The sequence below is a fragment of the Talpa occidentalis genome, unplaced genomic scaffold, assembly GCF_014898055.3.
Source record: "Talpa occidentalis isolate TD23 unplaced genomic scaffold, MPIMG_talOcc4v2.1 talOcc4.10, whole genome shotgun sequence".
Classification (NCBI taxonomy): Eukaryota; Metazoa; Chordata; class Mammalia; order Eulipotyphla; family Talpidae; genus Talpa; species Talpa occidentalis.
In genome coordinates this window covers 6,984,317-7,008,362 of record NW_023600993.1, presented here as the reverse complement: position 1 = coordinate 7,008,362, position 24,046 = coordinate 6,984,317, and the positions used below count along the sequence as shown (strand labels likewise).

At 61.9% G+C, this 24,046-nt stretch overlaps 1 protein-coding gene across 1 annotated transcript in view; it reads left to right on the top strand.

Moving 5' to 3' along the window:
- The window catches only part of PLXND1 (plexin D1), a 42,660-nt gene that overhangs the window by 11,769 nt on the left and 6,845 nt on the right, over positions 1 to 24,046 (top strand). Inside the window, exons 2-25 of the mRNA XM_037523296.2 lie at positions 4,450 to 4,626; positions 5,477 to 5,608; positions 5,831 to 5,931; positions 6,012 to 6,141; positions 6,977 to 7,154; positions 7,324 to 7,432; positions 7,837 to 7,939; positions 11,455 to 11,559; positions 13,450 to 13,539; positions 13,736 to 13,829; positions 14,722 to 14,876; positions 15,858 to 16,009; positions 16,715 to 16,814; positions 16,892 to 17,031; positions 17,514 to 17,681; positions 17,760 to 17,850; positions 18,030 to 18,293; positions 18,397 to 18,546; positions 19,283 to 19,397; positions 20,872 to 20,979; positions 21,061 to 21,173; positions 21,899 to 22,003; positions 22,345 to 22,475; positions 22,723 to 22,921. Of these exons, the coding sequence (XP_037379193.1) occupies positions 4,450 to 4,626; positions 5,477 to 5,608; positions 5,831 to 5,931; positions 6,012 to 6,141; positions 6,977 to 7,154; positions 7,324 to 7,432; positions 7,837 to 7,939; positions 11,455 to 11,559; positions 13,450 to 13,539; positions 13,736 to 13,829; positions 14,722 to 14,876; positions 15,858 to 16,009; positions 16,715 to 16,814; positions 16,892 to 17,031; positions 17,514 to 17,681; positions 17,760 to 17,850; positions 18,030 to 18,293; positions 18,397 to 18,546; positions 19,283 to 19,397; positions 20,872 to 20,979; positions 21,061 to 21,173; positions 21,899 to 22,003; positions 22,345 to 22,475; positions 22,723 to 22,921 (3,210 nt within the window). The remainder of the gene's footprint in view (positions 1 to 4,449; positions 4,627 to 5,476; positions 5,609 to 5,830; positions 5,932 to 6,011; positions 6,142 to 6,976; positions 7,155 to 7,323; positions 7,433 to 7,836; positions 7,940 to 11,454; positions 11,560 to 13,449; positions 13,540 to 13,735; positions 13,830 to 14,721; positions 14,877 to 15,857; positions 16,010 to 16,714; positions 16,815 to 16,891; positions 17,032 to 17,513; positions 17,682 to 17,759; positions 17,851 to 18,029; positions 18,294 to 18,396; positions 18,547 to 19,282; positions 19,398 to 20,871; positions 20,980 to 21,060; positions 21,174 to 21,898; positions 22,004 to 22,344; positions 22,476 to 22,722; positions 22,922 to 24,046) is intronic.

Here is a 24,046-nt window from a genome sequence, read left to right as displayed (position 1 = left end):
GGCTGTGAAGGGTCAGTGGGAGGGCCCGGCTCAGCCCCAGAGCTCAATACCCAGTGTTCCCTGCATTTGCATCTCCTCGGCAGAGAAAGCTCACTTTCCTACGATTACCAGTCAGTAGTGACTGAAAACTTGAGCCAGGAAGGTGCTCACTCCCCGAGCCCAAGGTCCCAGGGTGGGAGGCCTGGAACAAAGGAACCAGGAACCTGGGGGGGGGGGGGGTCTTTACCCGAGGTGCCTGCCGCTGCCTCTGCCTTGGTGCCACCTGTGGTGTGAATGAGGTTCAGTGGGGCCTGCAGGCAGGATGCTCGAGGCCTGGGAAGATGCGCTCTTGAGGCTCTTGCTCCAACTGGCTTCCTGGGGAGAGAAAGTCAACACAATTACAGTTGGTAGTGAAATCAATACATCAGAGTTTTAATGGGTGAGCAGCGGAGCCGAGAGCGTGGGCCCAGGAGGCTGCCAGCTGGAGGGGGAGGGGTGTCCTGCTTGCAGAGCAGAGTTGAAACCAGCAGCTGTTGCTCATCCCATTTTTGAGAGGGATAGATTGAGGTTCTTAAGGGCCCAAAGTAGCAGTCAGCTTTTTGCTGAGCTTGAATACCTGCCTTCCCTATGCTGTCACACACAGTAGGCAGACAGTCGCCCCCAGCTTTCCCTTTGTTCTCCAGCACAGTGGTGTGGCTCTCAAACTGTCTGCTTGGAAAGGAAGCAGCTGAAGACAGTCATTCACACTTTAGTTAAAATTTGTTTCCTTTCATTAGTAAACACCCACCCCAGAGCACAATCTTTGCCCTGGAGAAGTTCACACGTGTGCTACTGTTAATAAATGAAAGTGACAGCGAGTGCCCATAAGGAGGGAGACTTTCATCAGCCCCATCTGGAAGGCTGGCTAAAAAGTTGCATGCTCAGGACCTCCCCGGTGGTGCAGTGGTTGAACTCTGGGCTGTGAAGCTGCCTGCAGCCTCTGCAGTGCTGGTTCGATCCCCAGCCGCCAGCGAGGGTCCCACATGGCGTAACAGACTTCTCCTGCCGCGCCCGCTGCTGCCCTCAGCAGTGTACTTAGTCTGCCTGTTCTGTTCCCCACTCTGGCTCTGGTGAATTCTCTCACCCTCCTGTGCTTCTTTCTGACTGTACCCAGTGCTTCTATAAATAAATCTTAATAAAAAGAAAAGTTGCATGCTCAGAGGAGTGGGAAGGGCATTGGCTGCTGAGGGAACAGCATTACAAAGGTTCAGAAGCCCTGCAGGAAAGTGTGACCATATTTGAGAAACTGCAGAGAATGGTGTGTTGGAGTCGAGTGGGGGGCAGAGGAGAGAAGACTCGAGGCCTGAGCAATTGTTAGGAGTAGATCATGAAGGGCCTTCAACTCCAGGTTCAGTCCAAGGCCTACTGGGAACTAGAGCAGAGATTTTGGTCTGGGAGGGCCTGACCAGTCTTACGCTTGGAAAGGTAGCCTTGCGGCTGGGAGGGGCTGCTTTGAGAGGCCAACCTCCCTGCTCTCCAGGGAATGGGGTTTTGAAAGGCTAAAGCTGAGTGAGACTTGGAGGCAGGTGGGTGCTAATGGAGGGATTTCAGGCAGCGTCCCAGGTCGGGATGGTACTTGTGGCCTGTAGTGCTAATGTCCCGGAGGTCTGGCTGAGGCCATGCTCACTCAGGACAGCTGCCTGGTCCCGGAGCTGCCTGGTCCCCCTTTTCCAGGCCTGCAGCCCCTCCCCTAGCAGGAGGCATTTCCCCGCCCACCCGCCTGCCTGTCTGTCCCGCTTCCAGGGTCTGCCAGTTTGCAGTCCTGTGACCTCTCCTGACAGTTGGGGATCAGCTTCCCCCTCAGAGCACAGATCATTCAGAGCAGCCGACGAGTTACTTCTCCTTTAAATTTTTTTTAAATTTTATTTTTAGGATAAGAAAAAAAAAGTTAGAGGAAAGGCTTTTTAGAAAATTCCTTCGGTGCAGAATTAATGGCTTGTGAACGTCAGGGCGGGCAGGCGAGAGCCGGATTCCCGGCGTGCGCCCTCATCCTCTCTGCCTCCCCAGCCTCACCTCACCCTAAGCTGGGCCTCTGGCCTGGCTTTTCCCAGGGCCCCCCACCCTGGCTGACAGAAACCCCAAGTGTCGCTGGGGGCCCCCTAGGGCCCCCCCTTCCTCCGCACCCCTCCCAGAGCTCAGGGAGGGAAGCCATGTCCCCTGGGCAAGGACTTACAATTTTAATTTTAAAACAACTTAATATTTGATGACGCAAATAATCCATATTCAGTGAAGAAAAATTACATAACCCCTAGGAAAAATGTCCCCCGGGACAGACTTGGCCCCAACGCCCCGTTCTCCTGCCTGCGCGCAGACGGAGCCCGCCTCACCTCCTCCTGGCAGCGGCAGGATTGCTGCGGGGCGGGCTCTTTCCAGGGCCCCCCATGGGCACACACAGGGTGAGGAAACAGAGGCGTCCACGACGGACCCAAGCTTGGGACTGTCTGGGGAGTGACACTCTGCAGAGGGGGTAGCCGGGGCGAAGGCCCCGAGGCTGGACCCTGCCTAGAATGTTGGAGGAGCAGAAATGGGGCTGGGGTGGAGGGTGAGGGGGTGCAGGGGTGCGGAGTAGATGGGCAGGAGCTAAAGAGTAGGGGGGCACTCAGAAGGCCCCTGGGCCTGACGGAGGATTTAGGGTTCAGGGTTTTTTCTGAGTGTCTGTAAACTCTCGCGGGTTGCGTGCTGGGGAGACCTGCTTTCCCTTCTGAAAGGGGCAGACGCTGAGGTGTGGTCAGAGACGAGGGCCTGGGGGAGCATGGCTGCGTCCGGGGGCCCGAGGCAGGCGGATCAGAAGCTTTTGAGGTAGCGATGATTTGCCCCAAAGTCTGCCTTACAGCAGTGACTTCAGAGACAGCCGCCTGGGAGTGAGGCAGGAGCAGCACCACCCGCGGACGCCTGGCGGTGTGCGGTGGGCCCGGCCGCAGCCCTACCTCGAGTCACAGCGGCCAGCCCCGCGACGGGGCTGCTGCAGGTCCGGGCGGCTTCGAGCTGAGTAAACCGAGGCTCAGAGAAGGGCAGGGTCTTGCCGAGGTCGCCCCCGGCCTTTCTGCAGAGACCACCCACTCCTGGGTTCTGGCCCAGGACGCCCCTGGCTCAGGGTCTAACCCCCTCCTCCGCCTGGAAGCCCATTGGTCTGCAGCTGAGTCTATTTGCCCAAAGACAGAAGGACCCATGTTTATTGTTTTTTCTTAAAAACCAGTTGAGCTTCTGGGCAGGGCCGGTGCGGTGCCGCACCCACGGCTCAGGCGTCCGCAGAACAGCCTCTGCTCCCGGAGCTGGCGCCAGCGCTGCGCTCTGGTGACCCCGGGTCCTGGCTAGAGCCGATGCCGCATCCCGATGTCCAGGGGGCGAGACGAGGACTCAAGTCCACTGCCAGCTTCGCTCCCAGAGGCTTGATGTTGCCACCGGTGCCCTCCAGCGGCCACTGCCCTTCTGAGCCTTGTTTTCCCCATCAGAGGCCCTCAGAGGGAGTTGATATGGGGCCTGGTCCAGGCTCAGTTCCCTGTAAATGTGGCCTGTTGTTTTGTTTACTCTCCGAACTCCTTGTGGTTGATAAAGTCTTACCAAAATGGTGGCAGAATAGCCTGAGGCTCTTCTCAGCTCCACGTCTCTGCTATGATGGATGCAGATCTGGGGTGTCACCAAGGGGCGGGATGGCCCCTCTGGGCTCAGTCCCACTGGCCTCTGAGGTTGTCCCATCCACTGTTCTAAACCGTTGCAGTGTCTGCATCCTTGGGGATTTGCACCACTGCCTTCACCAGGTGCTTCCTGGAGGTCGGTTTTGTATTTTTGTGCAAGTGCAGAAGGAACCTTTGAAGGGACCAAGAAGGCCCAGGGAATGGCCGGAGACTGGGTCACTGCCCACACTGTGCTGAGACACTCTGGGCCTGGGTTCGTCTGTCTGATGTGTGTGGGGCTGTGTGCCTGGGGAAGGGGGCAGGCTTCATTCTGGAGGCTGGTGGGGTTCTGGGCTTTGGGTTGGTGGTGCTGGGGCAGAGCAGGGGCCTGGGAGGAGGAAGCCGCATGGTTGCCATGGAGACATGGCCGAGGCAGGAGAGGTGAGGATGCCTCTGGTGGTCTGGTCTGGATGCCTCAGGTCAGCCTGATGGGGCCCTGTCACGAGGGGCAGCTCCCAGCTCACTCTGTCCTGATGCGCTGGCCTCCTGCCACACTGACCTTGTCCCTTGCTGCCCTCCTGGCCTCCCTCACGTAACTCCTTCTGCCTGGTCATCTCTTTGGGGCAGCTCATGACTGAGACCAAGGTCAGGGCCAGTCTGGGGTCAGGAATGTGTGATGTCTGGGCTCATTCCAGAGCTGAACCTCTAAAGCGGTAGCAAGACTTCAAAACTCTGATGCTGAAGGCTGAGCTGCCAGCCAGCCAGGGAGAAGAGGAAGGTTCCAGAACTGGGTTCTGACATGCTGTTTCTTTCCCAGCTGCAGCCAGAGCAGCTAGACTGTGGAGCCGCCCACCTGCAGCACCCGCTGTCCATCCTGCAGCCCCTGAAGGCCACACCCGTGTTCCGAGCCCCGGGCCTGTCCTCCGTGGCCGTGGCCAGCGTCAGCAACTACACGGTGGTCTTCCTGGGCACAGCCAGTGGGCGGCTGCTCAAGGTGGGGCTGGGGTGCAGGCTGAACTGGGGGGCAGCAAGGGGCTGTGGGGACCTAGCCAGCCAGGCTGTCTGCTCGGCCATTGCAGGTCTGTTGGTTGCTTTCGTGTCCTCCCAGCACTTTGCAGTCTACAAAGCATTTCTCACGTCTGTTTCTTCAGCGCTGGCTCATGATGCTTGGAGACCCGCTGTGCAGAGGAGGGAGGCCAGGGCTGAGAGGCCGTCTCTTGGGTCTCGAGGCTTGAGGCAGAGAGACTGAGCTTAAGGCTCTGGGCTCTGTCACAGCAGACTGTTTGATCTTGGGCCTCTGTTTCCCCATCTGGGAATGGCTGTAGCCCTGCCTCTCAAGACAGTGGTGGGGCCTTGCCCCGGAGAGAGCCATAGCCTGGCAAGTGGGGTGCTCACACTCGTCTCTTCCCCCTCACCACTGGCCCCCCAACCCAGGGGACTGGCTTCCAAAGGTAACCATAGCCACAGCCAGGCCGGCACAGGAGGATCTGGTGTCCCCATGGTGGGGCAGGACAGACTTGGTGGGCCCCAGGTGAGGGCTGGACCTGCCCCTCCGGGACCCCCCACCCCTTGTGGGGAAAGTCAGCCGCCTGGCGCGGCTCCTTAGAGCACCAGGCCCGCCTAATTGACTCAGATCCCATAATCCAATTCCCTCAGCTGCCTGGGCAGATGCCACAGCCTGGGGAGGGTGTGGGGGCCCGGTGGGAGTGGGAGCCCCCAACTAGCAGCAGTGGGAGAGATGCCAGGCTTGAGGGTGGGGGTACATCCTCAGCCCCCATGTTTGGTCTCCCCCCTGCTCTGGACACGCCCCCCGCACATAGTTGCTGATGCCTCTGCCCCCACAGATCAACCTGAACGAGAGCATGCAGGTGGTGAGCCGGCGCGTGGTGACAGTGGCCTACGGGGAGCCCGTGCACCCCATCATGCAGTTTGATCCCACCGACCCCAGTTACCTTTACCTGATGACGTCCCACCAGGTGAGACCACCCCAGCACCCAGATCCCTTGCTTGCTTTGCCTTTGAACACGCTGCTTCTTCCCCAGACACCCCTTGCCTGCTTGACCTTCACCCCGAGTGCAGACACCATTTCTTTGGGGGAGCCTGTCTCCCCGAGTTTCCAGCCTCACCCGGCCCTGGTCATGCTGGCTTCCCGGGGAGGGGCTGGCAGCCTCCCTGAGCTGGGCCCCGTCTGCCTCCAGATGGCCCGCGTGAAGGTGGCCGCCTGCGCCGTGCACACCACCTGTGGGGACTGCGTGGGGGCGGCCGACGCCTACTGCGGCTGGTGTACCCTGGAGACCCGGTGAGGCCCGCGGGGAGGGCCAGGCCAGGCCGGGGCTGGTGGGGCGTGGCCGCCGGGTCCTGACCTGCCGTGCTGCTCAGGTGCACCTTGCAGCAGGACTGCGCCAACTCCAGCCAGCCTCACTTCTGGACCAGTGCCAGTGAGGGCCCGGGCCGCTGCCCTGCCATGAGCGTCCTGCCTGCCGAGATTGACGTGCGCCAGGAGTACCCTGTGAGTCCCGGGCTCCTCCTTCGAACAGCTGTGGCTGCCCCCCTGCCCATGCCCAGGAGATGAGGGGGGCAGGTGCTGGGGATGGACAGACCCACCCCCCCCCTTGGGGGCATCTCTGAGGCTGGCAGGCCTCATCTGTCACCTGGGAGATGATGGTTCTGAGGACCCAGGGGCCCTGGCCTCCTCTCTGCCCTTTCCCCAAAAGTGCATGTCACAGAGCCTGTTACACATCTTAGCTCGCCAGGTGCCCTGGGTGTGGGCATGTCTGTCCACCCACCCACCCACCAATATGTCCATGAGCACCTACTGTGTGCCAGGTGCAGTTTGAGACCAGTGTCCCCAGTCCGTTCATCACAGAACAGACACCCCCGCTCTTAAGGGACTGACATGCTTCCGGGTAAGGGAAGAAGCAGGCAGAAGGGTTAAGATGGTGATGACCGCCATGGAGAAGGTGGTAGCGGCACTGGGGGTGGCGAGGGGGTGCAGTCAGAGCAGGGAGTCAGGGTGGGGGTCACCGTACAAGTTGTCTGAGCCAAGGTGAGCATCTGGCAGAAGTGGGCAGAGGTTGCTGCCAGGGTGCCCCACCCGGGAGATGGGAGCAGGGTCTGCTATTGGAGAGTATCGGGGGCCAGAGAGGTCCCAGGAGCCTCCTGGGCCACCCAAGATGATCAGTTTCATTTTATAGATGGGAAGTGGAAACCCAGAGGGTCACACGTGGGATGCCGCCCTCTGGCCTGGCGTCCTGCCCCCACACCCCCCTCCTCCAGGGCTGCCTGGGTGGGGCAGGTCGAGGGGAGTGGCCCGCGCCCCCCAGCTGAGGGTCCGTCCCCTCCAGGGCATGATCCTGCAGATCTCGGGCAGCCTGCCCAGCCTCAGCGGCATGGAGATGACCTGTGACTACGGGAACAGCACCCGCACCGTGGCCCGGGTCCCGGGCCCTGCCTTTGGCCACCAGATCGCCTACTGCAACCTCCTGCCCCGGGGCCAGTTCCCGCCCTTCCCGCCTCACCAAGGTCCGAATCCCTGGAATCCCTCGCTGGGCGGGGCTGCTGCTGAAGGGGTCCCTTGGCCGGGCCAGCCCTGAAGGGGTGGGAGGGTGGCCTCGCAGGCGCGGGTGCTGCAATCACAGCCGTCGAGACCCTGCCCCCTCATCCTCTCCCTGGCACCCCTGGTCCATTCTAGACCACGTGACCGTTGAGATGGCCGTGAGGGTCAACGGGCGGAACATCGTTGGGGCCACCTTCACCATCTACGACTGCAGCCGCACGGGACAAGTGTACCCCCACACGGCGTGAGTGGGCCGGGGGGCTGGTCTCTGGACAGTGGGAGGAGCAGAAGAGCACAGAGAAGGGTCTTTGCCGTCCAGGAGGGCATGGGAGAGGCAGCAGCCCCCTTGCTGGCTCCCTGGCCAGCTCGTTTTATTCCCGCCGCATACTCTTCTGGCTCAGGGCCCGGCCCCTGCGGGCACCCAGGCCGGTGGGGGCAGACACAAGTGCTGCTCATGCCTAGTCAGTCTCCTAGAGCCCCCTTGTCTGTTTCCCCGCAGAGCTCTTGCAGCAGGGAACTCACTACCTGCAAAGTACCCAGGCCCTCCTGCAGGCCTGTGCCGAGACCTGCTTGTTGGGTCCTGGGTCCTGGGCGCAGGGGTGGGCGGGGGTGGGGAGCCGCATGTCTGAGGGCCCCCCTGTCTTCCAGCTGCACCAGCTGCCTGTCGGCGCGCTGGCCCTGTTTCTGGTGCACCCAGCAGCACGCCTGTGTCTCCAACCAGTCCCGGTGTGAGGCCTCCCCGAATCCCACGGTAAGCCGGGCCCCGGGGCTGGGGTGCCCTCCGCCCCACTGTTTGATTACCTTTTCCCTTCCATTTAATATGCTCAGAACATTTCCAGGTCATTAAATTTGAGTCCCTGGCGCTCTCTAACAGCTGCGTGCGTTTAACAGCCCTTCTCGCTGGCCACACTGATGGCCCCGGGCTCTGCTTTCTGATGGAGCCTGGGCACCTCTCGGGTCTCTGGTTGCTCCCCAGAGACTGATTCTTAGACTTGGTGTTTTGGGGTGAAAACATGGCCCCTTCAACTCGGCTGCCTCCAGAGAGCCTGCAGAAGGAGCCCTTCTCTGCACACGGGACACGGTCCTGGCTCGTTTCCCGTCTTACCTGACGTGTTCAGTTACTCTGGGGCCGGGGGAGGTCAGGGCATTCGGCCCTGAGGTCAGGGCAATTCTAGATTTGAGCCTTAAATCTGAGCCCATCTGGCCTAGAAGCCACATGCTGCCCGCCTTCCCCAAATCAGGGGTGGTGCTGGAAGGCCCCTGCTCGGCCTCCCCAGGGGAGGAGGGCCCGGGGCAGGTGATGCCGCAGCTCCGGGCGGGCGTAGGCTGGCGTCTGAGCTGGCCTCAGGCACCCCAAGCTCTGAGGTCTTGCTTATGCCAGTGCCTGGGGCCCTGTAGGGTGATTCTCTGCTGGCAGGGGGCCAGGCCCTGCCCAGTGGTACAGGAGGCTGGATTTAAGCAGTTACACCGGGCGGGCAGGGAGAGAGGACTGGGGGAAAAAATAAAAACGGAGAGGCTGCATACCTTGCCCTGGTTGGTTTCGGGCAAGTCTCTCGCCTTTGCCCAAAGAGCCTCCATGGCCATCCCAGCCTGTGCCAGGGAGGACCACATGGGATTCCTGAGACTGGCTGGCAGGCTGCTGGGACCTGGACTGGGGGTGGGGTCCTAAGACCACGGCTCCTCTCCGCTTAGATCTGGCTGCCGGCCCCTGTCTTATGAGGCCTGTGAGGGCCCAGGCTGGGGCAGTGAGTCCCGGCCTGTAGCTCCTCTCCAGGGAAAAAGTGCTCCTGCCCACTTTCCGGGCAGTGCAAGTGAGGGATCCAGTGCACCCTCCGGAGCCAGGGCTCCCAGCCTGGGCACAGGGCCTAGAGCAGCACCTCCAGCCCCAAGCATCTGAAACCCCAGCCTCTGCAGAGGATTCCCTCAGAAACTCAAAGCAAGGAGCAGACACTCGGGAGGGGACCCTGTTCGGAGGTGCTCACTAAGAGGCCACTGTGCTCCTCAGGGGCTGTGGCCACTCTGCTGGGAGGGCCAGAGAGAATCTCTCTGGGGAGGAGAAATTTGTGCTGGTCCAGACAGAGGCATGGGAACTTGCCAGCCTGGAGGTGTTTCTGTGGCAGCGCCTCCATAATTTACTCTCATGCGGGACTGCAGCTCTGCTGGCCAGGGGTTGGCAGGGGACGGCTTTTCTTTGAGGATTCTTGATGCTTGAACTTGGGGGAACCCTCAGAAAAGTTGTGAGGGATCTGCCAGCCTTGATTGTCCCACAAGGGAGCCACTGGCACCTCCTCCTCTGCTCTGATGATGGGCTGGGAGGCCCTCTGGGAACCCACGCGTGCCGGGCCTACGTCCAGGTTTGCTGCAGCTCCCAGAGCTGCTACCCTGTGTCTGTCCCTGCTCCTAGTGTCCTGCCTTTTTGGCTCTGCCTGGAGTGTGGTCAGTCAACAGTGGTTTTTTGAGCCTGCAGATTTGGCCTGTCCTGTGCTTGGCCTCTTTCTGAGGTGTGGATGGCTTGGCTTGGGGTGGAAGAGGCAGGCGCTGATGCCAGCAGGGAAGCCCTAGTTCAACCTGGCCCGACAAGATTAATTAGCTCCTGTGTGTGAGGTCAGGGAGGTGGAGTCACTTTCATGCACAGCTGGATCCAGGGAACCCAACAATGTCATCCGGGCTTCCTGCCCCTCTGGTGGACTCCATGCTTATGCAGGCCCTCCCTTGTGAGGGCAGGATGACCTCCAGATAGGTTCCCGATTCCCCCCCAGCCTCAGGAAACAAGAAAGGCTTCTCCTTTTCATTGATTCTGCAGCAGTCCCATAGTTGAGCCTCTCTGGCTGAACTGGGGTCATCTACACTCCCTGAGACCATTGCTGAGGCCACAGTGGTCCGGAGACAACCACCCACCCCTGAGACTCGGGAGTAGGGTCAGTGTTTCCAAGCCACAGGCCTGGGGGAGGTTCCCCAAAGGCCGAGGCACACTAGAGCTGAGGATGGGGGCCTGAGGCCGGCAGCAGATGCAGCAGCTGGCCAGGGAGGGCAGCCAATCGGGGTGGCTCCACAGGGCGCAGGGACTTGCCAGACTCTCGGCTTCAGTTCCCCTCTGTAGAGGGGATTTAAGCACCCAAATGGCCTCGGCTATAGGGTCAAGGGGAGTGGGTACCCTTAGGGATGGCCCCAGGTCTTTGCCTCTGGGGAGCTCCTGTGGGAGCTCCCTGCCTTGGTCCTCACTGCCTGCCCCTACCGTTGGCCACTTACTCACGGGCGGAGTGAGCATGAGGGTGCACAGAGCCCCACGGCAGCTGCAGAGCAGAACTGGCAGCAGCCACAGATCCCGATTGGAAGCATGTGGGCCCTGGTCCCTAAAATTCCAGGGGGGTTACGCACGAGATGGCAGCGGATGGACAACAGCTCAGAGAGGGACAGCGACTTGCGTGCCCTGACAGTGAGCGGACCCCAGCTCCCGCTCCCTCTGCCTGTAGCATTAGCCCTGGTGGAGCCGCACCCAGCAAGGCCCTGCCAGTACGCCAGGCCCGGCCCCTGGGGACACCCGCGGGCCAAGTTTCTGGCCTGGTGACCGGTCACCAGCTGAACAACGAGGACCTCTGGTGCTGCCCGCTCCATCCTGGACAAACTGCTTTGTTTTTCCTGCTAGTTTCCTAGTCTGTAAAGTGGGTGTGATGGTAATTTCCAGGGTGTGGGGGATGCTGCTGGTCTGATTCTAACAGGTCCTTCCCTGACCAGGCTTGGGCAGGAGGGAGCGGGGCTGGAAGCCCCTCATGCTGGAGGCAGTGCCCCCCTGTGTGGGTGTGGCTCTCCAGGGCCTCACCCCCGTCCCCGCAGCGGCCCTCACAGTGCACTTTCCCGTGGGTTTCCTTTCCCTGAATTGATAAACTTCAGTCTGGAACCGCGTTTCAGAGCAGGGTGGAGTCTCAGAGACGGGTGCAGCTGCTCATGGTACGGCTGGGGAAGGTGAGGCCCGTGGCAGGGAGGGGCCGCCGGCTCCTCCACGGGGCAGGTCATGTCATCTCTCTGTGCTGCAGTTTCCTCATCTGTAAATGGCGCCAATAAAACCTGCCCCAGAGCCATGGTGAGGCCGGAGGAAGAAGCTGTGGGTGGCACCCTGGGTGCCAGAGGCCCTTATGATGTTAGCTGTCACCAGGGCCTGCTCACCACCCGGCGCCGTCCCGGGGGGCGGGGCCACCTGGCCGGCTGAGGTGGCCCTGAGTCCTGTCTCTCCTGAAACGCGCCCGTGTCCCTTGTGTTTGGGTGCAGAGCCCCCAGGACTGCCCCCAGACCCTGCCTGCGCCCCTGGCGCCCGTGCCCACAGGCGGCTCCCAGAGCATTCCCGTGCCCGTGGCCAACGCTGCCTTCTTCCAAGTAAGTGGAGGGCCGAGGGGGGCACGGTCCGGGGTGGGGGGACCTGCACAGCACTGGAAGGGGGACTAGATCGGGTCGCACACCGTGGGCTGGACTGGAACCCTGGCCCTGGACTCCTGATCAAGTGCTCTTCCCTGCCACCAGCACCCCCTCCCTTCCCCCATCTGGGGACGCAGCCCCTCCGGGTCCCTCCTGGAGGAGTGTTGACAAGTCCTGGAAGCCTGCCAGCCACCCCCCTCCCCAGCTCCTGGGGACTCACCATCTGTCGCTTCCATGGGGGAGCCGAGGCCCGTGAGGGCTGCCACACGTGGGAGCCACGTGCCGGGCAACTGGGGTGTGTGGGAGGCCTGGGGCTGGGCCCTGGGAGGGCAGCGCCTCTGGGAGCCACCGGGCCTGTGGAAGGAGAGCGCTGCCCCTGGCCACGGGGCCCCAGCGGCCTGCTCTGGGCCCGGGGCCTGGGTTTTGCTTTCCGGGTGTGTGACTGGGTGTCTGCCCTCACTGGCCCTCAGTGACCCCGGTCCACCTGCCCCCTGGAGGGAACCCTGAGGCTCTGTAGCTGCCCTGTTGGCTGAGCCTGCATCTGGGGGAGCCCTAGGCCCCTGGGATGAACCTGTCCTGAGGAGCTGAGGACAGAGCTTGGACCTGAGTGGACAGACCCATCTCCGGCTCAGCGCAGCAAGGACAGAGCAGCAGCCTGTCCGCCTGTCCCTTCCTGTGCTAGCCTCAGCACGAGGTGCCAGGGGCCGCCGCCTGCTCTCTCCTCATGGTGTCACATCTGCAACCACAGGGACATAAACAGGAAGTTCTGCCACAGGCTGGCAGGGGTTCAGCCTGACACGCAAAATCAAGTTTGTTCAGTCAGCAAATATTTAGTGACGTTGCTCCTCGGAGGCCTGTGTGAGGCCAAGGGCAAAATGGGGCTGGGGGAGGGGACCCTGTTTATTCAGCCAACAGACATTAATTGGGTGCCTCCTGCATACTAATAACAGCCAGCCTATATTAAGCACCGCTGTGCAGCCCACCACACATACACAGCCTCGTTCCCCAGCACGCCTGTGGGAAGGGAGCCTTCCCATTATGCAGACTCAGAGAGGGGAGCCCCTGCCTGCACAGGGTCACACAGCTAAGAAGTGGCTGAGGTGGGATTTGAACTGGGGTCTGCAGCTGGAACCTGAGCTCTTTGAACTGCCATCTGCTGCCCCTATCAGAGACCGAGCCCCAAGACGCACCGGTGATGAGGGGACAGGGCAAACAGCTGGGCAAGGAAAAGGTGGCGCTAGACACAGAGTGGGGAGCATGGGGGGGCAGACATTAGCCCCCAGCACATACCCACAAACTCATTGCAGAATGAAAAAAGGAGCAAATGAGGGGCACCCCCTGATTAGAAAGGGGGGTGTTTGGGGAACATGGGGCATTTGGACTGGAATTTGAGTCTGTATTAAATTGGGGCGGTGGGGGGAACAGCTGTTTGCGTAGAAGGACGGACTTGGGCCAAGGCCTGGGGCAGGACAGTCTGTGGTGTTGACAGTTGGCGCGTATGGCCAGGCGTGGGGCTCCAGGGCAGGCGGAGTCTCCCTGGGACAAACCTTGGATGTCAGTCATGCGAGAGCATCTGGACCTCAGGAGCTGAGTCATGAGCTTAGATCACTGGGGATGTGGGGGGGCTCAGGGGCATGGAGATCACAAGCCAAAGTCCTGGGTGTTCACGCACTCTTTGCCTCTCTCAGACACTGGCAATGTGTCCCTGAGGCTCATTCTAGAGGAGGCCACATCCCAGGCAAAGCAGCACCAAGCTCACTCCCTAGGGCAGCGGCGCATGCTGTGCCGATGGAGTTGGAGGGCGCTGGGTGCTGACCTGCTTCTCCTCAGCCCCTGCCCTGCTTCCCATAGGGTGCAGCCCTAGAATGTAGCTTTGGGCCAGAGGAGATCTTCGAGGCTGTGTGGGTGAACGAATCAATTGTACGCTGCAACCAAGTGGTGGTGAGTGCTGTGGCTCTGGTGGGTAGCAGGGGGGACCTGCACAGCTCCAGATGCTGCACTGTCACGTCTCATCTTACCCTCCTCTTCCTGGCCCCATCCCCAATAGCCTTGCCCTTATCCATCTCCATGACAGCCCCTCCCTCAGTAGATCCAGATGTCATCCACACCCATCATGCACTTTCCTACCTTTTTGCAGCTGCACACGACCCAGAAGAGCCAGGTGTTTCCACTCAGCCTCCAACTAAAGGGGCAGCCAGCCCGATTTCTGGACAGCCCTGACCCAATGACAGGTGGGAGCCCCCTTGCACCCCCTGTGGCCACAGGGGACTTAGCCACAAAGGGACTCGGCCTTGAGCTCATGCCAGTCCTCACCATGCAGCCCCAGCTGTCTCATCTCGTCACTCCCCAGCACGGTTCCCAGCCCTGCCCTTCCTAGCGGGCACTCCCTCTGCCGACTTCTCAGCAGGGACTGAGCCAGTGCCATGCCCTGGGGCAGCTCCCTGCTGCTTCCCACCCTCCCCTGCAGAGCCTCCCTTTCCAGTGTAAAACGAGGGCACATGCCTTTTGGCAGAGTGCCTGGCTGAGAGGACCCACACAAAGCCTTACAACAGTGTTGGGGGCACTTAGCACCCTCAGATGCCAGTTGGTGTCCTTGTGTTCATAGATGTTTTGAATCAGCTCTTCAAGGGGAGTCCATGGGGAGTCCATGGGGAGTCTCCGCCACCCCTAGTGGACTGGAGCCCCCCACATCTCCACCATGAGGGCACCAGAACCAGCCCACACATTTGAGGCCCAGGGGAGCCCTGCCTGTACACAGGGGTCGTGCTGAGGGACCCTAACATAGCCCACAGATCCCACCTCGCTCCCTGGCTCCCTGGCATCTGGGAGCTCTGCTAAGGGGGTGAACAGACTGACTCGGGCCTGGACGTGCATCTCCCCCTGTGCTGCGCGCAGGCTGTGCCCGTTGGGCAGGTTGCTCCACCTCTCTGAGCCTCAGTGTCATCTGTCCTACGGGACTGACAGCGGCTTCCGGCTGGTGGATCACGGTGCTCAGCCATGGGGGTGGGGGTGGAGAAGGTCCTATGCACCTCGTGGGTCCAGACCCATCTGTGAGTGGACACCGCAGTAAGAGGGAGAACAGAGGGAACAGTGGGGGGCTTACTGTGCCACCCTTCCCCCCAGTGGAGGTCTACAACTGCGCCATGGGCAGCCCTGACTGTTCCCAGTGCCTGGGCCGCGAGGACCTCGGTCACCTGTGTGTGTGGAGTGATGGCTGCCGCCTGCGGGGCCCTCTGCAGCCCCTGCCTGGCTCCTGCCCCGCCCCTGAGATCCGTACGGTGAGCCCCCCCACCCCCGGAAGCCGTGTGCACCCTCAGGCCTGCATGTGCACCCCCACAGTGCCCCCACACGCATGGCCGGCCTTGCACACACAGGCGGTGTTACCTACCGAGCGCATGCTGTGCGAGCAAGGGGGGGGGCGGAGGTGGGGTGCCTCCGGGGGTGGGGGTGATGAGTAAGGCAATAAACAATTTATAGGGAGAGAGGAGAGTGTGGGTGCTGTGGGAGATGCAGAAACAGCAGGCAGGGGCTGCCGAGCGCTTGCTCACCGCCGGGTCACGGGAGGCCGCGTCCCTGTGTGGTCACTGGACCACCCAGAGCTGGAGTCTCAGCTAAGAGCAAAACTCTCATCGGATTAAGATGTGGTCTGTCCACACAGCGCGCGCTGTGCAGCCATAAGGCAAGATGAAATGTCGCGGTAACAGCCAAATGGAAAGAGCTCAGGGGAATTATGTGTAGTAAAGCAAGTCAGAATGGTAAAGACAAATATTGGGCATTTCCAGCTCTGCGTGACTGGAGCGAGGAATCCCAGCAGATGCCGAAGCAAAACAAATATAAACTAGCAGCCCCTCGTCAACAGGGAGGTTTCCGAAGGTGCGAGGGAGGGAGTCACAGGGGTGTAGGGACGGCAGGTCCGCGCCTCGAGTGAGCAGGAGGAGCTTGGAGACCAAGGAAAGTTCAACGGAATCTTGCAGGCACTGGCGTGAGCGCAGACACTTTGAAGACTGAGCGTAGAAAGAGCCTCAGGGGCGGAGCCTGATGGGCGCATCCCAGCTCAGGGGCTTGTCCCAGGCCCGGCGGTGCTGCTGGGATGTGGGCTCTGGGGGTCAGACATGACCACCGAGGCTTCCCCAGGAGACCCCCCAGGCCCCAGACACATGCACGCGCTCACGCACACACACACATGCACAGTCCCAGGGACGTGCTTAGTGACCACAGTCCTCAGAACCCCTTTGTCCCTTTCTCTGGTCTCCTGGCAGATTGAGCCCCTGAGCGGCCCCTTGGAAGGGGGAACCCGGCTGACCATCCGTGGCAGGAACCTGGGCCGACGGTTCAGCGACGTGGCTCAGGGCGTGTGGATCGGCAGTGTGGCCTGTGAGCCGCTGGCCGACCGATACACGGTGTCGGAGGAGTGAGTATCCCTGCCCTGCCCCACCCGCAGTGCCCCTGAGGCACGGCCTTCTCCCCAGCCTGCCCTCCCCAGCACGGTGCTGCGCCCCAGAAGTCGCCCCTCTGGGGTGTCTCCCGGGCTGTGCTTGAGCCACTCCCGCCACGGCAGGCCTTTGCTATAGGGACACCCTTCTGCCCTTGAGTGCCCACTCCACCAGGAAGCCCTCCCGCATTCCCCTGGGCCCTCCCTGCCACCACAGAAACCTTGCTGTGATGAGAGAAATTTGCTGTTAAGAGGGTGGGGGGCTGCAGCTGTGGCGCCTGGCCCCATGGGGCCCCCAGAACCGAGCCTGAACAGGCAAGCTGGACCTCCGGGAGGCCGTACTCCTGGCTTGCAGATAAGTCCGGAGTCTCCTGCTCAGCAAATGTTTTGATGGCTGGGGACTCTTGCATGCCCCGGCACCCATCTTGCCACACCCCCTGTCCCCCTTCTGGTGCTGCGGAGCTCTGGGAGAGCTGTGGGTGGGGGTGGTCCAGAGGAGAGCCTGGCCCTAGCTTGGCACGTTGAGGCCCAGAGGCCCAGAGTGGTATTTTCCAGCTGATGGGGTATAAGTGTCACAGAGCACAGGGATGGGGTGTCATTGTGCAAGGGAGTGACCAGGCAGTGCCTGCCTGGCTAGCCCAGGATGCGCGGGCTGCCCCCTGACCAAAGCTGCCCCCCGCCCAGGATTGTGTGCGCCACGGGCCCAGCCCCGGGGGTGTTCGCAGACGTGGTGACGGTGAATGCCTCCAAGGAGGGCAAGTCTCGGGAGCGCTTCTCCTACGTGGTATGTGGCCCAAGCCTGCCATCCTACCTGCCCCACACCGCGCAGTCTGGGGCCTGACCCCTGCCTTCTCCCCACAGCTGCCCCTGGTCCACTCCCTGGAGCCGGCCATGGGCCCCAAGGCTGGGGGCACCAGGATCACCATCCACGGGAGTGACCTCCACGTGGGCTCGGAACTCCAGGTCCTGGTGAACGACACGGAGCCCTGCACAGAGCTTGTGTAAGCCCCGGGGACCCCGGCAGGGCCACAGGGCCGTCATGCCCTGCACAGCGCCACTCGGCCTTCACTGGCTGTACGCCCCGAGCCTCAGTCTCCTCACCCAGGCAGAACAAGAGCAGTGAGCTGTGGGAGGGCTTGGCCAGGAGTGCTGAGTAAGCATCTGCCTTTAGTGTGCTCCTACTGTGTACCAGGCCCCAGGATGGGTGTTGCTGGGGAAGCCAAGATGAGCCCAGCAGAGGCTCCTCCAGCAAATGGGAGAGAGTCGGTGCTTTCAGGGCTGTGGCGGCAGCCATGCCCGCCGGGAACGGGAGAAGCACTCTGGGAAGACTTCCTGGAGGAGGCGGGGAGGAGGGGCATTGGGAGCTCGTGGGCAGGGTCCCAAGGAGCAGGGGGGTGTCCAGGGTGGGGAGGACGGCCCTCCCGGGCCGTGGCAGTGGGGCCAGGGTGCTGGGGGGGGGCTGTGACGCGGCGTGCCCCCGCAGGCGCACGGAGGCCAGCATCGCCTGCACGGTGCCCGGGGGCGCCCTGCCCGCCTCGGTGCCCGTGTGTGTGCGCTTCGAGCACCGCGGCTGCGTGAGTGGCAACCTCACCTTCTGGTACATGCGGAACCCGGTCATCACGGCCATCAGCCCCCGCCGAAGCCCCGTCAGGTGAGATCTGGCCCCCACCGGTCCCAGCCCACCTCCCCCTCCGGGCCGCGGGGGGTAACGGGCGTGCTGTCCTCACAGCGGCGGCAGGACCATCACGGTGGCTGGCGAGCGCTTCCACATGGTGCAGAACGTGTCCATGGCTGTGCACCGCATCGGCCGGGAGCCCACGGTCGGTCGGCGGGGCCCTGGGGCAGGGTTGGGGGTCCTCACGTGCTGGGCCTCGCTTCGAGGCCGGCCCCCATTTCCTGTCTGTCTCCCCATCTCGCCCATCTGTCCCCTTAACCCTCACTCTTTCCCCTTTCTCTGTCCGCCCCCACCCCTGACCTTGACCCCGGCCCTCTCCACCAGCTCTGTAAGGTTCTGAACGCCACCCTCATCACCTGCCCGTCCCCGGGGGCCCTGAGCAATGCGTCGGCGCCAGTGGACTTCTTCATCAACGGGCGGGCCTATGCGGATGAGCTGGCCGTGGCGGAGGAGTTGCTGGACCCTGAGGAGGCACAGCGGGGCAGCAGGTTCCGCCTGGACTACCTCCCCGACCCACAGTTTTCTACAGCCAAGAGGGAGAAGTGGATCAAGCACCACCCCGGGGAGCCCCTGACCCTGGTCATCCACGTGAGCACCGGCAGGGGCCGGGGGGGCTGGCAGGGGCAGGTGGGCCCAGCCACGGGCCTCAGTGGGCATCTCCCCCACAAGCACCCCCCTTCCGTGCCCACAGAAGGAGCAGGACAGCCTGGGGCTCGAGAGCCACGAGTACCGGGTCAAGATAGGCCAGGTGGCCTGCGACATCCAGATCGTCTCGGACAGAGTCATCCACTGCTCGGTCAACGAGTCCCTGGGCACAGCAGAGGGGCAGCTTCCCATCACAGTGAGTGGGCAGGGCTCTGGGGGCAGCGGGCCGCGCCACCCCTCCCCGCACGCGTTGCCGAGCATCGTCATGCGCACTGCTCAGGCCTTCGCATCCCCACCGTGACTGAGGAGGTTGAGGCCATTGACCTGCCCAAGGGCAAGGAGGGAGTCAGTCCAGCTCGGCCTGATGGGACTGGGTTTTCAGAGGCCATAGGTGACTCCCCCTGCACCCCCACTCCATCCCACTTGGTGCCAGTGGAGTCTGAGCTGCTGTCCACATTGGCTGGGGAGGTGAGGAAAGCAGGAGCGGCAGAGAGGGCCCGGAAGGTGGGGTCTTTCCTGCTCTGCCTGGCCCTGCCGGCACCCGCGGGATGGGGTGCTCACGCTGCTCCAGGACAGCTCTGGCTGAGACTTTCACCCGCCCCCCAGCCCCGGTTCTGCCCCATGTGCTCAGGCCCGTGTCCCACTTCCCTGGTCCAGGACAGCAGCCAGGCCCTGTGAACCGCCTCGCCCTGGCTCTGGTGGCTCCTCCCCGGCTGTCATCATCATCACAGCCCCGGTGTCCCCTGTGCCTGGCCCAGGGCTCTGGGCTCGACAAGCACGTCTCAGTTATCATAGTTCTCACGGCATCCTCAGGAGGTAGCCGTGGCGTCTGAGGCTCAGAGAGGTCAGGTCTCTTGCCCATCGCCACACAGCTAATGAGGAGCAGAGCCAAGGCAGAAGTCAGGGACGCTCAGCCCCTCCCCTCTGCACAGGTCCAGGTGGGGAACTTCAACCAGACCATCGCCACGCTGCAGCTGGGGGGCAGCGAGACCGCCATCATCGTGTCCATCGTCATCTGCAGCGTCCTGCTGCTGCTCTCGGTGGTCGGTAAGGAGCCTGGGGGGCGGGCGAGCGCCACCTTGCCCCCTCCCGAAGACCAGCAGATGGGCTGAGGGTACAGCTGGAACAAAGACTTGGTGGTGGAAATAGCTTAGCCACCCAGAGGTGGGGTGAGGCGTCCGGCTGCAGCGCAGGGGCTGGGAGACGCTGAGGTTGTGGGTTGTGGGTTGTGCTGGCGCTAGGCAGCGTTTGGAACCTTGTTCGCCCGTCAGTAGGGAGCCACTGAAGGTCCTCGCGGGGGGGGGGGCCCGTCAGGGGAAGATTAACCTATATACAGTCATGCGACACCATCTCAGCGACTGGCCACACCCCCCACAGTGGTCATGTGTAAATTGGGGTGTGTCACTCTGATGTGGCGTTTCTCAGGTGTCCCCATCGCGAAATGACACCTGACTCTGTGTCGGGAGGTCGTTAAGATAATGGCCACAAAAGCCAGCTACTCATTGTCCAGCTAAATGAGAACCTCGCCCTCATCGGTGGGAGAAATGGTGCAAGTACTTTGGGAACACAGTTCCCCCCTGGGAGACAGTCACCAGCTGCCCCTCCGGGGCGACGAAGACTTGTGTCCACGCACAAACGCGTGTGCAAATGTTCTCAGCAGCACCAGTCCTGATACCCCAAAGGTGGGATAACCCCAGTGTCCATCAGCTGGTGAACCAACGGGGTCTCTCATGCATTGGGGAATGGTTCAGCCCAGAGTGGGCGCGAGGTGCTGATTCATACCTTGGAAACAGCATGTCTCTGCTGACTGACAGGAGCCGGGAAGCCCATCAGTTATGTGGTTTAATTCCTATGAAATGTCCAGCACAGGTAATTCCGTAGAGAGAGAAAGGTCAGTCGTTGCCAGGGTTGGGGGTGGGGAGAGGTGACTGCCAGTGGTTATGGGTCTTCTCAGGGCAAGAACTTGCTCTGTGCGCGGCTAAAAGCCCCGGCTGATGCACTTGAAGGGGCTGCACTGTGGCATGTGAACCGTGTGTCCGGGAGGCTATTTCTAAAGAAGTAAATAATTCAAGGTAGGGGAGAAAACCAGGAGTGAAAAGGGAGGAAATGCCTACCTTTCACGTGCTGTATGTTTTGGTCTATTGGCTGCCACGCTCTTGTCTTTGAACACATGTGTCTACGTGTCTACGTTCTGGAATATATATAAAAAATGTAAAATACGTATAATACATAAAATACGTAAAATACCCCAGAAAGAAGTTCTAATATTGCTGCATAATTTGCTTTGAAAAATTTCTTAATTCACAAGTATAACACTCGGTCACTGGAGAAAAAAGCGAACAATGCTAAAAATTCAGAGGAAAACCCACCCGTCCTCCTCTCTGGGAGGTTGGCCCTGGGGCCGGTAGGACTGCCCTGCCCCTGCCCTGTGCCATAGTGAGGCCCGGGCCTCGGGCTACACGCAGGGCCAGAACACGCGGCCCAGGCTCCGCCAGGCCTGATCCGCCTTTGCTGCCCACAGCCCTGTTTGTCTTCTGCACCAAGAGCCGCCGGGCCGAGCGCTACTGGCAGAAGACGCTGCTGCAGATGGAGGAGATGGAGTCCCAGATCCGAGAGGAAATCCGCAAAGGTACAGGGTGGGGATCCTGCAGGACTGTGGGCCTCGGCTCCCCTCCTGGGAGGGGCTGACAGCCCTCACCGCGCCCGCCAGGCTTTGCTGAGCTGCAGACGGACATGACAGACCTGACCAAGGAGCTGAACCGCAGCCAGGGCATCCCCTTCCTGGAGTACAAGCACTTCGTGACCCGCACCTTCTTCCCCAAGGTCAGCGGCCACTGCGCCTCCTTCGCAGCCTCTCTGCGCCGTGCCAACCTCCAGGGCACGTTTATGTGGGAGGGAAACCTCGGCTCGCGCAGTGAGGGCCCCTCGAGCTGTGCCAAACCTGCATACCCACCCGCCCTAGCCCTGCCTGCCGCCCAGGGGGCTGCTCCCCCACTTTCCCTCTCTGCTCACTTCTGTTTATACAGAAGCTGGGGTGCTGGGCTTGCGTCTTCCCTCACTGCGGGCTGAACCAAGGCCGCTGGGGCTCTCCTCGGCCCCACATTCAGTTCATGGCCAGCCTTGTGGGTTTCCACGCCCCTCTTCCCTTGCTCCCACACCTCCTCTGGGGCTTCTCTGGGGCCACCACCTGTCCCTGCCTTCCGTCATCCTTTCAGGGCATCTGTGTCGGTGGCCAGAGCCCTCCCCGTGGCCACGCTTGCTTTAGTTCCATGCAGCAGCCCACAGAGGCCCATGGCGTGGCCCTGCCGGCCTCTTTGCCTCAGTTTCCCCAGTTCCACACTGAACGGCTCTTGCTTCCTCCTTAGCCGGTGCTCCCTTCTCCTGTAGGAAGCCCTGGGGGCCGCCTGGCCTCACTCTAAAGATTCCCAGGGGTCCAGGACTGGGCCCCCACCTCTCCCTGTGTAAAGTGTCCCTTTGCGGTAGTTGAGCGGCTCTTGCCTGCCTGTCAGGGCGCCACAGCTGCTGAGCGTATGGGGTCTGCTCCACAGTGCTCCTCCCTCTACGAAGAGCGCTACGTGCTGCCCTCCCAGACCCTCAACTCCCAGGGCAGCTCCCCAGTGCAGGAGACCCACCCATTGCTGGGAGAGTGGAAGGTGAGTACCCCCAACTCACACGCGCGTGGCACGCACACACACGGCTGCCTCGGGCACCCCCACACCAATCTTCAGCTCATCTGATCCTTTGATCCCAAGCGTGGGGTCGGCCATCAGGAGGCTCCGGCAGTCAGGGCGTCCTGAGTGCTGGCCTTCAGGAGAGGTCGCGAGGGGAGAGGATCGGACACCCCACACCACCTGCTGCTTAGAGATTGGAGATGAGAGGGTCCCCACCCAGGTGGCCCCTTTCCAACTCACTGAGCCGGCGGCGGCCTCCAGCCTGGCATTCAAGCTGACGGAGGCACCGGGCCCTGTGGCCTCACCACCTGCTGCTTCTGCAGATCCCTGAGAGCTGCCGGCCCAACATGGAAGAGGGGATCAGCCTGTTCTCCTCGCTGCTCAACAACAAGCACTTCCTCATCATCTTCGTGCACGCGCTGGAGCAGCAGAAGGACTTCGCTGTGCGGGACAGGTCAGCTGCGCTGCAGGGCGGGCCCGCCGGGGCACATCTGCCGCCCTTTGGACAGCCGGTTCCCCCAGCATCAGGCTCCGAGACCCCCGTTCCTCCCCTCTGGGGAGGTGCTAGAGAAGGTGGCCCTTCCCGGGAGATCTCAGCCACACCCACTGCACAGGCACGGCTGGGATGGGGGGCCCGGCGCCATCTCATGGTCCCAGACCTGCAAGGCGTGGTGGATGCTGACCCCCGTGCCCCCCTGCAGGTGCAGCCTGGCCTCCCTGCTGACCATCGCGCTCCACGGCAAGCTGGAGTACTACACGGGCATCATGAAGGAGCTGCTGGTGGACCTCATCGACGCCTCGGCCGCCAAGAACCCCAAGCTCATGCTGCGGCGCACGGAGTCGGTGGTGGAGAAGATGCTCACCAACTGGATGTCCATCTGCATGTACAGCTGCCTGCGGGTGAGCCCCCAGCCGTGCCAGCTCTGCCGGGAGGGGTCAGCGCCGCCTCCGTGACATGTGGAAGGAGGGGCCGGGAAACTGAGGCTCAGGAAGGCCTCGGAGCAAGCAGGGGCAGAGCAGCGGCCACGTCAGCATCTCCTCTCAGTCCTCACACCCCCTGGTGTGCCTCTGGGCGCCTGTTCTGGGTGGGAGAGAAATCAGACCCCAGAGGAGACAGAAGTGGACACCAAAATTAAAATACAACAATAAGTGCCTCACGGCGGAGCTCAGCCCTGAGCACTCCGGCCCTGCTTGGGGCTTCAAGATGGTTTCCTGGGCAGGTGGCCCTGAGCCCGGGGAAGAGCAGGTGGGGCGGGTGCGGTGGGTGCTCCTGGCCTTGGTTCAGCACAGGCAGAGGCTGGAGGAGAGATGCCCTCGGGGGGAGCTAAGGGGCTCCCTTGGGCCTTTCTGATGGGAGGCGGCTGGAGAGGCCCCTCGTGCAGCCTGCCTAAAGGACCGTGCTAGGACTTCCCTGCAGAGTGGGGCTTGCTCAGCCCCAGCGTGTCCCTCCGTCCAGCTCCCTGGGAGGCAGAGGCCCGGGAGCCATCTGGGGGTCATGGGAGAAGGCGGGCTGGAGCAGGACCCAGATGTCCCGGGTTTAATCTCGTCTTTGGTACAAACCACCTGTGTGACCCTGGACAAGTCACTGGGCCTTGGTTGGGCTTATGTCAAATGGCCCAGGGCTCCTGAGAGTCCAGTAGCCCAGAGGAGCCCCTAGGCCCTGCTAAGAGAGGGGAGCAGGGGTGGCATGGAGGCAGCTGGGCTGGGGAAGGGTCATCGTGGCACCTGGTGCCCCATCCTGGCCGTTGGGCAAGGCCAGCCCACAGCGGCCATGGTGCACTCTGGACCCTAGTCCCAGGCCTCTGGGACCTTAGCCAGGCCTTCCCCTTGTTACCTCTGTTTCTCCTCCAGAAAATGGGGCGTTAGCAGCTTAGGAAGAACTGGCATGCGGTCTTCGTAGTCTGCCAAATCTCCCGGATAATTACGTTCTTAGTCTTTCTCTAAATCAACTCACCATTTTTACAGCTGGGCCACCTGCTAGACAATGACCGTATCAGCTCAAGGGGCTGAGTCCCTTCTCCAGCT